The 15,494-nt window shown below is 38.5% G+C and overlaps 1 protein-coding gene across 8 annotated transcripts in view; it reads left to right on the top strand.

The window, feature by feature from the left end:
* Positions 1-15,494, top strand: part of GARRE1 (granule associated Rac and RHOG effector 1) — a 59,585-nt gene that overhangs the window by 40,397 nt on the left and 3,694 nt on the right. For all 8 annotated transcript variants that reach the window (XM_068956118.1, XM_068956115.1, XM_068956116.1 and 5 more), the window contains 9 exons: positions 2,038-2,244; positions 3,872-4,012; positions 4,299-4,394; positions 4,536-4,697; positions 5,640-5,798; positions 10,339-10,436; positions 11,987-12,112; positions 12,697-13,685; positions 14,584-14,749. In XM_068956118.1, coding sequence (XP_068812219.1) covers positions 2,038-2,244; positions 3,872-4,012; positions 4,299-4,394; positions 4,536-4,697; positions 5,640-5,798; positions 10,339-10,436; positions 11,987-12,112; positions 12,697-13,685; positions 14,584-14,749 — 2,144 coding nt within the window. The remainder of the gene's footprint in view (positions 1-2,037; positions 2,245-3,871; positions 4,013-4,298; positions 4,395-4,535; positions 4,698-5,639; positions 5,799-10,338; positions 10,437-11,986; positions 12,113-12,696; positions 13,686-14,583; positions 14,750-15,494) is intronic.

The following is a 15,494-nucleotide window of genomic DNA, read 5'->3' on the forward strand; positions in this document are numbered from 1 at the left end:
ATCCGTACCCATTTCTCAGGGAGAGTGAACTAGGTTATTTGTCACGCAAAATATAAGCTCACGTAAAGCAGATGTTAGTATTTATCTTTACTGCCTAACATTGTAAATTATACTAGGAATGTTGTGTGCTGCCACTTGAACTAAATTATTTGTTTATTTTGAGTGGTCTTCCCAGGCAGGGGAAACTTCAACCTCTGTACCTTAAATATTCTTTGAAACTTAATTGGCTTGAAATTCCTAATGAGTCCTAGTTCCTTATTCCCCCGAGTACTGCGTTCTCCGTACACAGAAATATTCAGAATACCAGTCTCCTCGTCCTCCAGTTTTCTTATAAATCTTTCGAATTTTGTAGCCAGGAAAGTTGGAATTGTATTCCTGTTATCATTTGCTGAGTATTTTTTTTAATAAGGCAAACTGCACTTGCAGAGGTCGGTCAGAATACAAGAAATGTTTGATTTTATGCTCTGTACAAAGAAGGGAAGTGATTGAACCAGAATGGAATGTCAAAAGGAGACCGGATGCAATGGAAAAAAGAATTGCCGCTACTGATTCTTTTTCAAATAGATAGTTAATGCATATAACCGTTAGTGTGACTGCAGAGTCCTGCCAGTAAGATCATTGTGCCTGAATATTTCTGTTCCAGAAGAATGTAGCTGAAAACAAGCCAGATGATTTGTTTGCTCCCAGGCATGATGGCTTTGTACATTATCTGTATATTTTATGAATTATTCCTAAAATGGAATTCAAGTCTAGTCTTTTTGAATAAATCAAAGTCAAATATACATTTTAAACTACTTTGTGTGACAAACTGTGTAAAAGAAAGAAAATATTTTGAATAGCTTCTTGAATGCTTTCTACAGTAATTTGGAAAATATTTGCTTCTCTGCCGTGTTCCAATTTTGCTTTGTTACGAGTTCTTGCCCGCTTAGGAAAGCGTGGCCCTGAAAACAGAGAGAGCGCTTCTGCTCGCGTGCCTTTGTTCTGCAGGTCGCCCTTTTGGGGAGTTGTACTCTTATCTGTTCTTGTGTGCACGGTGGGTGCACCTAAATGCCCAGTTTGTGACCTTTGCTTTGCTTTGCTTGTAGTAATGCGAGGTGTATCTTTGATCGTAATCCTCAGGTGTGGTGTTAGTGCTGGAGAGGGAGATGAAACGTGGGATGGGAAGTCGGGGAGGAAAAAGGCCGGCGCTGCGGCAGCGGGCGCTGTGGGGCGCAGCTGGTGCCCGCGGCCCAGCTGCCCGCCGGAGCGGAGGAGGAACATCCCAGCACCCTTTCTCTTGCTTTTTACTCCCTGCTGTCCCCCGTGCTTTGCAGATGAGTAGTGTTACGTGACCCGTTGCAGTGAAGCATTCTGGAGCGAAAACCGGCCTCAGCGTTAACAGCTCCTATCCAAGAGCACGAGTGACAGGGCTGCAACTTCCTGTGGATGTTTCTCAGTGGCAGTTTGATTGCAGAAATGACACTGCGTAGTCTTATATGGCAGAATGTTTTGATGTTTATTACTGATTATTGCTTTGATGGGAAGATAAACTTGTGGATTAAACTTATCCGATTTTGTGATCGTGTCTTGAAGTAGTTGACAGGGTTGGTTTGTTTGTTTTTGTTTAAAAAACATAAATTCAATTGGATCTGTGAGCAGCTGGGTTTGGTGTTGGCTTTGTCCTTATGATAACGTGTGACTTGTATGTAAGTGTTGTTTCATGTGCTTGATATTGCTAAGTAATGTAATGAGCTTTCTGTTCTTCAAACAACCGTACCTTGAACTCAAAAGTAGAAAGATGGCACAGAAGACACTTGTCAACTAAATCACCCTGATCACCCCTTAATTCATTAAAGGCAATCCTCACCAACGGTTTAGCTCATTTCAAGTAAATGGTTAAATATTAGCTGTTACTTATCATCTGAAACATTTTTTTTTAATTAAAAAAAAGTCAGAGTTTAACTTGGTTCTCCACCCCAAACACTGACCAACAAGGAAGAAGGGAAACCACCCTAACATTTCCTATTTGCTAAAAACTGGTGTGTTTTTCCCCTGTAGGTGCTTGGGCGATGTTTCTTGACAGTGATGCAGGTCCACTTTCAGTTCCTGTCGCAAGCTTTGCAGAAGGTCCAGCCAGTGGCGCACTCTTGCTTTGCTGAAGCTGGAGCTCAGGAGAGGAAGAATGTTAGTGGGGCTGGAGCCTCCAATTTAAGCCCCACCAACGAGCTAGAAGATGCAATAAGATCATGGAGAGGAGCAGCAGAGGTATGGATGCCTTGTTGTAGTAAAATTGTATTATATTTAGTGAAACCTAAATTCAGGCCTGGCTGCCCTAATAAGGGAAGAAAACCTCTAATTTTAAAGGCATGCTATGTTGCATGGGGGTGCAAGTAGCTTCAGATGGCAAAACCTGTGTTACCCATGTGGTATTTACACTCTTTTTGCCCTTTATCATTTTTTTTCCTCTGTCTGTGATATGATTGTACATAAGGAGCCCACAAACAGTGGAAACAGCTGTTTGTTATTACTAATGAATTAATGATGTGATTAGGAGGGGACAGATGAAATTTTTTAAACAAGTCTTTCCAAAAAGTGAGAGCAAAATCTTTATGAAAAAGAATTTAATGTCCATTTCTCTTAATTTTTGAGCCTGAGTTCTATTTTATATTTTAAAATTTTTATGGTAATTTTTTCCATTTTTGTTTTCATGATGAGGGAGAACTGTTAAGCTCAGTGTTGCTTGGTTTACAAATTGTTGGAATGTTAATTGTATTACTTGAGTTTACCGTTCTCTGGACCTGCATTTTAACAAACAGTTGTTATCTGTGGAATCCTCATCTTTCTTGCGAGAAAAAGTATGTTAGAAGGAAAAGCAGTTTTATGAATCTTTCTCAGTTGTCTTTATGCTATTGAAGCCTACAAAGTGATAGACCAGAATGGCTTGAGACACTGGTTGCATAGTTTCCTTAAATTCAAGTCATGTGAAGCATGTGCTTTTGAAGTCTTAATTTGGCAGCCCACACAGGCATGTTAATCATCTTGACTGGAAAACCCGTCAGGGTTTCCATTTTCCAGGTGTATGAAAACAAACAAGTTTCCTGTAGAACTATGAACATAGATGAATTATTTGTAATTTATGCCACAGCATAAACTTCTTTCACTGAGAAAAATGGGGATTGGGAGTGTTTTAGATATATGGCAGAAAACCTTGTAAAAATTATACTGGGATTAGAACTGTTTCTTCTTTTGTATAAAAAATAAATTCATTTCATGTTTAATATACTTTGTTCCTTAAAACCATGTTGTTATTTCTAGAAATGTCCTGTAATTGCTATAAAGTTTGTTTTCAATGTGGTTAAAATTAAACTTGGGTTTTTTTTTTTTTGACTGTTAACAACCCACTTGCAGTTTTGTAAAGCTTTTTTAAAAAAGTATCACAGTAATCACCTTTTACTTTATAAAGTATATCTTCTTATGTACACATAAATGTTTGTACACATGATTGTGTTTTCTCTTTTCTGCGGCAAAAATTTAAAATGCCCTTTATGTTGAAATGGTAAGTCCCTCCTCTGTGTGGTAGCCACGCTCATCCTGTGGCCTGTGTAACAGGATCCCCAGTCGAGGGAGGGAGTTGAAATAGTAACAGCAAACAATGCTGAATTAAGTTGCTAGCCAACCCCTATATGCTGTACAAATTAGGGGAGATTTTTGCTTTCAAAGTAGCAGTAGAGATTTAATCAGATACAGTCTGCACCAGATCCTTTTCCCCTTAGGTGCTTCTCCTCATCTCCTTTATACTGTTCCAGACGCTGTTTTTTAAATGTAGTTAAGCTTGATCTGGTTTAGTGTTGAACTAATACTCTTTACTCTAGATTTTCATTTTACATTACAGGCCACATCTCGATTGCGAGAAAGAGGCTGCGATGGATGTTTGGCTGGAATTGAAGTTCAGCAACTTTTCTGCTCGCAAAGTGTGGCAATTCCTGAACATCAGCTCAAAGAGCTGAACATGAAAATTGACAGTGCTTTGCAGGTGAGTTTTTTAAAATCGATTTGCTTTCATACATATCTAGTACAGTTAGTGGGCCAAGCAATAAAATAGGAAGGAGTGCATTACTGCAGAAGTATGTACCACAGGCAGCTAAGAAGTATTTGAGAATTACCGTATTGGAATCTTGTATGAGAAATGTGTATACACTGTAGAGCTCAGTAAGGTAAATCCATATAATGATTTTTATACATGTATCCGGATGCAAAACTACACCCTTACTTGTGGACTATGGCTGTTGCCCCTCAACTTTTATTTGTTTTAATAACAGGCTTACAAAGTGGCTTTGGAGAGTTTAGGCCATTGTGAATATGCAATGAAGGCTGGCTTCCACTTGAACCCGAAGGCTATTGAAGCAAGTCTCCAAGTAAGATCTGCTAACCCTGCTCTTTCTTTCCTCCCTGTTTACTTTGAAAATAAACTATGAAAGAATGAATTGGACTCTCTAATATTAAAATTTTTTAACCTCCTCAGTTTCTTCTACCTGATCTGTTCTTTTGTACTTCAGGGCTGTTGCAGTGAAGCTGAAGCCCAGCAAACAGGAAGGAGACAAACTCCACCTCAGCCAATTCAGTGTGAACTCCCTACTGTACCTGTTCAGATAGGATCCCATTTTCTGAAAGGAATATCTTTTAACGAGTCTGCAGCAGAAAACCTGAAGCTGAAAACGGTAATAACCCTGAATCTAACCACAGTAGTAAAAAATCAGTAGACCTCCTTAAAATTAAGAGAAGAACTGCAGTAGGTTCAATGCCAAACTCGTATTTAAAATGCGTATTTTTAGCCTGACTTGCTATGAACAACATGTGATAACATTGTAGGTCCATTAAAGGCCTTCCTTTAATAATTTTTTAACCACCTGGGCTACTTCAGTACACCGTAAGAAAACCGGAGAAGTCTAGGAGGTAATTAAGCTCCTGTTTTGGAAGTAGGTGATAAGGTATCAAAAAGTGCAGAGGAGAGTGAGCCCTTACAAATGCCCTAACCAGGTGATGCACTTAGGAACTTCAATCGTCTTAGGTGCCAAAATACGTCAGGTTCAGACCCTCGTAGCACGAAGGGGGAAGTATTTGAAAAAATACTTTGTAGTAAAGCTCCTTTTAATGTTGTCTTACACACTTCAAGCAATTTTACCAAAACAATTTAAATCGTATTTTAGAAGTAGTGGAAAAGTTAATGGGATTTTTGGTATGAAGGGAAGGAAAAGTGTCCATTCAGAAGTAATTTGGTTAATTTTAATCAGCACTTCCACTTTTTCTTAGAAAAGCCTAGTTCCTTGCTCCTGAAAGAGTTGAAACAACTCGCAACTCAAAATGCTGCTTTTCTGTCGTCTTTGCAGTGCTTTTTGTACTTATAGCTTATGCAAAATAGTTTAATCAAAACTTATGATGTTGGAGGAGAATAACGTTCTAATTAGCAGAGACTGTCCTCCAGATTTCTGTTCTGCAGTTAAACTCTTACAACTATGCAAGACTATTTAGCGGTGACAGACACTATACTTGTTTGAAAAGCTTTTAATAACGTATAGAACAATGACAAATACATATGGAGACATTAGTGTTAACATTTCTGATTCCCATGTTTCGTATGACAAAGTTCTTATGACTTTCAGCACACAATGCTGCAGTTAATTAAAGAAGCTGGATGCCATAATGGACTGACACCGCGGGATGACTCTCCTGTTACTGAAGTACTAAATCAGGTTTGCCCTTCGACTTGGCGAGGAGCCTGCAAAACTGCTGTACAGTTGTTATTTGGCCAAGCTGGACTGGTAAGTAACTATGGATAGGCTCAACAAAAAAGGACTGTTTAAAAATATCCAGTTTCCTTTCAGAATATGTAAAGTTGGGAAATTCATTTCCAGTGTCTTGCTTCGTATTGCCTCACTTTAATACTGCAGGTAACTCGAGTTATGAACAAGGTGTATCCCTGTAGAATGCAAGTTCATGGATACTATCTGTAGTTGACATGAACAGGAAAATGCAGTGTACTTTATACTCTCCGTGGATTAGAAATGCAGCTTCAATTCCAATACATACTGAAACAGAAAGTTTTTCAAATCTACAGGTGACCATATTAAAAAAACAAAAACCAAAAACCCTTCAAACTCCCTTCTCCGACATCAACTTTGAAAAACTGCCCTTTTTTTCCATTTCCTTTCTCTTTTGAATGAAAGTTGCGTTGGCTGCCTAACAGATACCAGGGAGTCCTCCCTGCCAAATAATGCTACCTGACATCTCCGACATAGGACAGAGCAATTAAATACAATGCTGTAGGCATACATGTTCTTCGAAAGTGAAAAGCGTATATTTTACAGTATCAGTTGCTAAAAAGACATGATTGAAATACATATTTTGATAAGAAAATGCATTTGTGCTGCCATAACCAATTACTGCAATCTCTTTATTTAATAAAGTGCACATTCATGACAAAAAGGTATTTTCGGACTACTGTGAACTTTCATTTGACTGGGCAGATAAAACGGGGGCAAGAGTGCAGTAGGAAATGCATGCACAAAGGTGTATCGTAGCCTATGATAGCTTCTGTCAAGTACTCTTTGAATCACCTTTAAGCTTCTATGAGCTAAGTCCTTCCTGTTGATTCGTATACTGACTCTCTAGTTAAGGTGAGTGCAGGCCATCAAAATTTTGTAACTAGTTGTAATTTCTGATATCAAAGATCTGTGTCGCTACATACCTTGAAAATACTATATTTTTCTTTCAAGCAAATCAAGCAGCTGATTAAGCGACTTTGCATGACCTCAAGTCTTAGTTCATTAAAGCATTTATTTGTGGTACTGTTAATAGGTTCTGTAATAATGGTTAATGATAAATGGTAAATAACAAATTTGTCAGATGTTTTTATTTCAGCATCCCTTTGATATTAGATATCCCTTTGGTATTCATTTTTTATGAGGGAAGTACGGTCAAGTCATACTTGAATTCAAGATGCTGTCTCATAACTGACTCGTCATCTAAACGAGGCATAAAATGAAAGGGACAGACCATCAATATCGTAACATCAGCGCAGCTGCTATCCATCCTGATTTTCACTACGATATAGGGATTTAAGGATAGGAAGTGGTAGACCATCAAGCACATTGTATGGAAGTTTGACAGGGAGGTGTAAGAAACTTACATTTCTGGAGGCAAAGAAGGAAACTGTGGAATAGTTGTGTTGGTCAAATTTCTGATTAGGCATTTTCTAGAAAATTACATGTTAAATATTAGTAAATGCAAGAAGGGCTGGAAAAGGGCTATGGTTAAGTGGGCTAGTATCTTACGTGCTGTAGGTCGCGGTAGGATGCTGAGATTCAGCAGCAAGGTATGGGAAATAAGTCCAAGAACTCATTTGTCAACTGACCTGTGGGAGCATGGTGTAACCCTTGAGTTCTTGGCTCCTGAGCACCCAGATTAGGAAAGCTTCAGAGGGTGCTGCACCTTCCACCGCTTCTTCCTCTTCGAGGAAACAAAGGCTTTGGGTGGTTGAGTTCTGTGCACACCCAGTTCCTGCCCCGACGAGACCTGGGATTGGGGCCTGAAGCATACTTGGACTCAGGAGTTTGGAAATCTTCTAGTGTCCCCCAGTCTAGACATAACCAGTCCGACCTGCTAGTAATTGAAGTGCTGATATTCTTCAGGTTTATCATAACATAGGGAGAGCTGTCACCATAAAACTTACCCATACAGTCTCCCAAATGATAGTGTTGATTTAAGGAACACTGTTTGAGTAGAATCATGCATGTCTCTAAAGATGTTGCCTGAACCTCTTGTTCTGAAAATAGCAGGCTTTCATCTTCAAAGGCATAGCAATGAGATACACACTTAACAAAATACTTGCAAGCCTTCTCCCTTCTTGGTTCATTCTCACTTTTGATTTGTTTTAATTTAGACAGGTGTGAGGGTTGAGTTTTTCTTTGTGAACTACGCAACATAATTTTTTACAAGATTCAATTACATTTGTATATGACCTCATGCAATGATGAGAAATTGTAATTCTCCTCTTTAAAACGCTCTGTGGGTGGAGGTGAGGGAGGAAACACCTGTAAAACGAGAACAATAGATGTCTGATGCACAGGAAGCTATCCTCTAAGCACCCACCAGGCAGGGAGTGAGAAAAGTGTTTGTTTTGAATTTATTTTGAGCTCAGATAAATGAACCATGGGACAATATTACGAAGCCTTTGGTTTACTGCTTTTAGAAACTAAACTATTTGCATTAGTTGAGAAATGGGAGTTAATTTGTCATTTAAATGCCAAATAGAACATTATTAGACAGTCTCACTGTTTAGCCTGTATGCCGTGTATCTCTTAAGAAGAAACACTCGATAAGAATAGAAAGCACAGTGAGGTGTGAGTTAGTTTTCTTTGTTATTTTGGCCTTACTTTTTAATATAAGAAATAATTTTTAAAAGTGCAGTTGCTCAGTTTTTACCTTAGCATATATTAAAAACTGTATTTTCAGATTTCAGTCAGCTGAAGAAATCTCTGTATCCAAATACAATTAGCATGTATTAAAATACTTGAATTCAGAGGATGGGTGAAAATAAACTCTGACTTGGCCTCATACAAACTCATGAAGAGTAGGCTTAGCTGAATCTCTAATTAGCCATCCTTTTTTTGTGCTAACAGATCTTTCTGTAGCTGAAAAGAACATACATTAGAGAGGTACTGAATATCCTAGTAACTTTTAAAACCCAGATGTTGTAACTGTGACCAAGTGTTGAAAAATATAAAACTCTTTTTAGAAGAAGAAAGGAAGGAGGTGGGGGGAAACCCAGACCATGAACACCACCACCAGAGGCTGAATTAGAATCAGAATCAGAATTTTGCTCCTGAATTAAGGGTCTGAACTGCAGACGGTATTTATTCCTTGGGTGTTGAGAAAATCATTCACAAGTTCTTCTCTCTTACCCCAATTATAACTGCAATAAAGCTGAATGTCAGAACACCAAATTTAATACAATGGTAAAATATGAAGAAAAACAATGTAGTTGCATGGTTGTTGAAGAAATAAGGTGTATTCTCATGAGTGCACAATAACATGGCTTTCTGTAACTGTGCTTAGACACACTTTACAAGTCAGAATCAACTAAAGCAAGTGTTCTGAGACTACTGGGCTTTGAAAACTAAGGCGTTGTGCTAAAATATTTGAAAGGTGAGAAATAGTTATGCTCAAGTGTCATGGGATGGTTTGGTTAACGCAGAAGAGAGAACAGAATCTCAGCATTATTCGCGTTTCATGGTAACCAGTAGAAGACAACCAGATAGAAGTAGAACCAGTATAGGGTGATTGCAAAAAAAAAAGCCAGTAATATCCCTTGAGGCTTGCTTATACCGGAGGACTTTTGCCATTTCAAGGTTAAATGGTATAGCTAATCTGCTAGTCACTGAAGCCAGAACTGCTGACTGCTGCCAAAAAGCTGCTGGTTCAGCATGACCAAAATAGGAAATTATGGAAATGATCAAAAAGACCAACCCATGCAGACTGGACAACAGAAAGCACACACCAAATATAGAACTTACTAGCACTGGTATTAAAGTTTAAATGAGGCTGAAGTGAATCCATTCCTTCTCGATTTCCATAAAAAGAAACGCTTATGACAGAAGGTTAATTTTCAAAACTTTTATCTTGCATATATCTTCATGATGTCCTACAGAAGGCTCAGAATTCAACAAATTGAACGCTCTCCTCCTATTACATCATATGGAATTAAACATGCTACAGTTCCATTAGGTAGAATACAGAAATGTTGGTATGGGATTTTATAACTGCAAAAGAAACAGAGAAATAAAGAAAAGGGGAGGGGTTAAGAACTGCAAGCTATGCTGAGAGTTTCAAACTAAATACTAATCGTCTGTATCATACCATGTACTGCAGTTAGATTCTTTTAAAATATTTGGATAAATAGGTGTTTGGGAGCTATTAGAGTAGTCATTTGAGTCTCAGCTCCAAACCTCTCAAATGTAGCAGCTGCTATACAAAGCCGTTGATAACTACCAGCTGCTATGTAAAGCAGTTGGTAACTACATAGTGATGCATAACTACAATATGTAAATGAGGAGAACTAAGTCCTTGCAGTGTAGGATAATGTATCAGACTAATCATTTTATATGCTTTCCATCTTTTCAGATACTAAAATAGAAACAGACTTACAGTGCTTTGTGAGTTGGTTTGTTTTATGTCTGGTTATTTTTTTTGAATCTGTAGCATGGCAGAAAGGTGAGACTATTAAATCTTAACTAGAGGGGCGATGAAATAACTGGAACTAGTTCTTAATTATTTCCCTTTTATTTCCCTATTATTTGTTAGGTGGTTGTGGACACAGCACAGATTGAAAATAAAGAAGCCTACGCGCCTCAGATAAGTTTAGAAGGATCCAGAATTGTGGTGCAAGTTCCATCGACTTGGTAAATAATAATACTGTATTGCAGGTTACACTAGTAGGTATGAATGTTCAAATACATAGGAAAAAAATATTCCAGTACAACTGGAAGGGATAATATTTTTAATTATGGCATATCTTCTTTGAGTTCTTTTATCTGGAACTGGGAGAAAAGTACCTTGCTGAAAGATTGACTGACAGTTGCACTTGGTGTCTTTGTACTAGTGTTGTCTGTTGGGGGCAACAGAAGAGAGGCAATGCTGTCTGACAGATACTTCTAAAGAAAAGAAAGCGAAAACTGAATGATGAAGAAAAACGTTTTTAAAAAAAAAAAAAAAAGAAGAAGCATTCCTGCTATGCTCCTCTCCAGCATGTCCACTCAGCTATTACCTCAGGAAGGCCAGCAATCTTAGATGAGATTAAGTCAAGGGTTTTAGCACCTTCTCTCTTTCCACTGAACCACAAAGGCCACGAATCACAGAACTCTGCTCTAGAGACACTATTTCTACTAGTTTAGTTAATTGTCTAGAAAGGAATGTTAGGATTAATCTGCGTTTTTTTCGGGGAGGACTTCTTCCCTCTTGTACCAATTCCAATTATTTATTCTTTCATTTTTCTTCTCTCTCTTACTTCAGAGTACTCAGTACTACCAACTTTAGTACAACGTAGTTCATTCATCTGAATCCTTAGTGAGATAGCCTGTCACTAATGGTACCAGTAGTATGTCCAGAAGTATGAGTCAATAGTCTGTTTATCCAAATTCATCCTTAACCCCCTAGACTATATCCTGGCACCACTCTGTTCTCTTTATATAAATTGCTGTATTATGAAATAACTTAATAATGCAGACTACTTTGATGACAATTTAAACTCTTTGGAAGAGCTCCCCCTAATGACACATAGCAACAGCGCCCTGTTTAATCATTTGTGCTCGAGGTACTTGTTAAGTACTTCACGAAGTAATATGCCAGTATGTAGATTTAAGTTATTCTGACTCATGTTAAATTAAATATTACTTCTGTTCCATTGCTGAAGAAAACAGTAATTCTGCATCTTCATGGCTCAGTGAAATCTTCCACAGACCACTGGATACACTGAATCTTCCACGCTGGGCCTGTCAGGCTGGGGGTTTCTTAGCGTTGGATTGCCTAGGGTACATCCAAGATTTAAATCTCATGCAGAAGCATTTCATGTTATTGAGTGCTCCTGCCACTTTCCAAAAGTGGACTTTGTATAGTTCTTATTTCTACCTCTGTGCCTGAATTATGCTTGCTCCACTAAAGAGATATTTGTTAATCTTGATTTTAAACAAACAAACAAAAAAGTAACTCTCCCTTTTAGTTTGGTTTAGTTGTATGTTCAACAATAAAAAGAGAAACCGGGACTGTAGACTTGGTCTTTAGGGACTTCCAGGCGTTCCCATGTTATGCTGCCTTTACTAGTTGTACCTCTGTAGGAACAGAAATAGTATAATTAATCAGCCTTTTATACGTAGCTAATATGGTAAACATTGTTCAATATAAAAGTCAAATTTTTGATATGTTTATTTTTAAAGGTTAAATTTAATGCTTACAGGTGCCTGAAAGAAGATCCAGCAACAATGTCTTTGCTACAGAGGAGTCTGGACCCAGAGAAGACTTTGGGACTGGTAGATGTGCTCTATACTGCTGTGTTTGACATACACAGGTGGAAGGAAGGAAGGTACATCTCCTGTTGAGCCTCATGCTTTGCTTTTCTAGCTTAAACAATGCCATTGTGATTTAAAGGGCTGAACTGAAGAACTTGATAGTACCATTTCCTCAGAAGAACAGGAAAGTAGTACTTCTACAAAGTAGCAATTTCTTACTCTAGGTACTTTGTGGGTACAGAGATACAGTAGTATTTTGTTTGTTTTGTTTTTTAAACAAAACACCAGCTTATAACTGTGTAGGCTTGTCTCTTACAAAAATACTTGATTTATATTAAACTAGTTTCCATTTACGTCTTGAAGCACAATTAAAATATGATAAGGGAAGAATATAAATGTAGGAAAACTTAAATCAGTGAAGTAATCACTAAAGTAAAAGCCATTGAAAATGTAAATATTTCACATTGTTATCATAGGAAGCAGTTGATGAACTAACCATTCTGATAGAGAACTCTGGTGATGTTTCCTGCACTACTGATAACCCAAATACGCATTTTCCTCCAAAATAACAAACTGAAATTTGTTAAGACAGAGGATAGGATGCTAGGATAAATGGAATATGTTAGCTGGTTTGATACAGGTGTTTTTGTTGATGCAGGGAGCAAGCTTTGCCTTGCATTCAGATCCAGTTACAGCGTGAAATCTCAGACTTTGGGAATCAAGTTGACATGCCATCTGGAAATGGAAGCAAATCGTCAGGTGGTCTACAAAAGACGTTCTCAAAACTGACTTCCCGGTTTACAAAAAAAACTTCCTGCACCAGTACAAGTAACAGTGGAAGTTACTCAATCCCCAGTACGCCTTCCAAAAATGTCTTCATAAGTTCCAGCTCGGAGGAGAAAGCTAAAATGCCCGCTAACATAGATGCGCGATTACAAAGCATTTTGAACATTGGTAATTTTCCTAGGACCACAGATCCGCTGCAGTCGATTCAGAGCACAAATAATCAGTTAGTGAATGGGTTTCTAGTTGAAAGACGGGACAACTTCTTCAAAACAGATGAGGGTAAGGATGATAAAGGTATGAATTTACCAACTGACCAAGAAATGCAGGATGTTATAGATTTCTTGTCGGGTTTTAACATGGGCAAGTCCCAGCAGACTTCTCCAATGGTGAAAAGAAGGAACTCTGTTGCATCCTCTACGGCAACAGAACAAAAATCAGGAACAGTACAACAGCAGCCGCAATCTCTCTCTCACACACCACTGCATCCTTCTCAGCAAGGCTTGTCACAGCAACAGCAGTCACAAAAGCAGCAGCAGCAAATGCAGTATTATCAACACTTGCTTCAACCTATTGGACCACAGCAACGTGTACCTGCCAAATGGCTAACTAATTCTTCACAGCAGCCAGCCCAAGCTGTTGGAGCTGGATTGTCTCATATTAACCAGTGGAACAATCCTGGTTTTTCAGATTTAAGCTCCGATTTATACAGCTTGGGTCTTGTGAGCAGCTATATGGACAACATGATGTCAGAGATGTTAGGACAGAAACCACAAGGACCTAGAAACAACACATGGCCAAATCGTGACCAAACTGATGGAGTGTTTGGGATGTTAGGAGAAATTCTGCCTTTTGACCCTGCAGGTGTGTGCCTTTTCCTTTATTACATGTTATTTATAAGCGTCGTCTTACAAAGCAAAGAATAGTTAAACATTGCTAGCAATAACCATTATTTCCTAGTGCTGTTCACCTAACATTCCTTTTAATACATAAATTTTTTTGCTCCAATCAATCAGAGCAAATCAGGCATTTAAAATACTTTTAGATTAAGGTTTTTGCACTGTCTGTAGAAGATCATGCATAACATTTTAAAAAATATATATATTTTGGAAATGTAAAGCTTTACAATGTTTAATGTATGTCAGTCTTATTCTGAAATGTTCTGCAATTCTATAGTCCTGGAAAAAGTAGGCAATTTCTGGACTAGTAGCTTTAGGGAGATGAACCTGAGATTCTGGTTTCTCGAGATGCAAGCAGAATCACAACAGCTGCAAGATATGCTGCAATTCAGAATCAATTATAATTCAAATATTTTCTTTCCTGAGCTTGGATAAACTTACAGGCTTAATTCCGCAACAGCGTCTGCTGATGGGACCTTTCAGTGTCTAGCCATGATCATAGTGACAAATAACATTCTTCTGATAGAAGAGAGTTAGCAGGGGCAATTCCATTGTGAGAATTATTTGGGGAGCGGGGGAAAAGCACATGACTCAAATTCGGTTTCAGTCATGTTTGGTTTCAAATGTGGACATCATCCACTATATATGGACGGTGGGCATCTACTTCTTGTAACAACGTTTTTCTCCATAGTGTCCTTTGCTCCATCGAGAGATACCAGCGGCTGTCCAGCATTTATTATTTGTGATGGAACTATTTTTTTGTTGGTTGGGGTACAGTCAAGCTTAAAGGATTAAATGAAGGGGATAATTGCAGTAGAAACAGCTGAACGTCAGCATTTGACTTCTTGGTTTCTTTTATTCAGTTGGCTCTGATCCAGAATTTGCCCGCTATGTTGCTGGGGTCAACCAGGCTATGCAACAAAAAAGGCAAGCACAGCATGTCCGTCGTCCAAGCAACACGCGTAGCAACTGGCCTCTTCCTGATGATCCTCACAAAACCTGGCCCTTTCCTGAGTATTTCACAGAAGGGTAAGAGATCGGACAAGCAGCATCTGACTTATGTTATTTGAGTCTAGCATATGATCAAACTCAGCTGAATGCGGGGATACTGTCAACTAGTAGGTGTTTTCTGATTGCTGCTGCATGTGCAAAGCTGTACTTCATTAAGTCAAGGGTTAGAAATCTGAGCACTTCCTGCTTTGGTTGATACTGAAGCACTGACACTTGTTTGATGCGTTCTTTAGACTGGGCTATGACCTGCGTCCTCCTCAAACAGAGGAAATAAAGAATCTATAGTGTAGATTCATTCAGAATTGTTTTATTTCAGTATTTTGGAGACCCTTTAATTCTTAGTTTTGATGAGGACTGATTCTGTAAAAACTACAGTGCCCGACTGCATTCAGCTTTCCAGATTTTAGCAACTTAATCTTGCTGCTGTAAGGCATGCCACAGCACCTTATAGCAAGTATGTTAGTCGCTTCCTCTCTTCCAAAGCAGAACTATTTGTTAGAAGTGTCCAAGGTCCTGCATCCATCTGTCCGTAATGCAGTAGTAATAGCTCTGATCCTCAGGGTAGTTTATAACCAGTAGCTCAAGTACGTGTTTTAGTGATTCTAAAAGCAAGTGTAGAGAGCTAAGGACATGGCTTTTCCACTGCAGAATGATTTGTTTCTCTTTCCAGACCAACGAGAGGCTGTGGCATCAAATTTAATTTATGTAATTATTTTAGTAGAACGTATAAAGTGACTGTAACAGACTTAGCAGTGATGTGACT

The sequence above is a fragment of the Struthio camelus genome, chromosome 10, assembly GCF_040807025.1.
Source record: "Struthio camelus isolate bStrCam1 chromosome 10, bStrCam1.hap1, whole genome shotgun sequence".
Classification (NCBI taxonomy): Eukaryota; Metazoa; Chordata; class Aves; order Struthioniformes; family Struthionidae; genus Struthio; species Struthio camelus.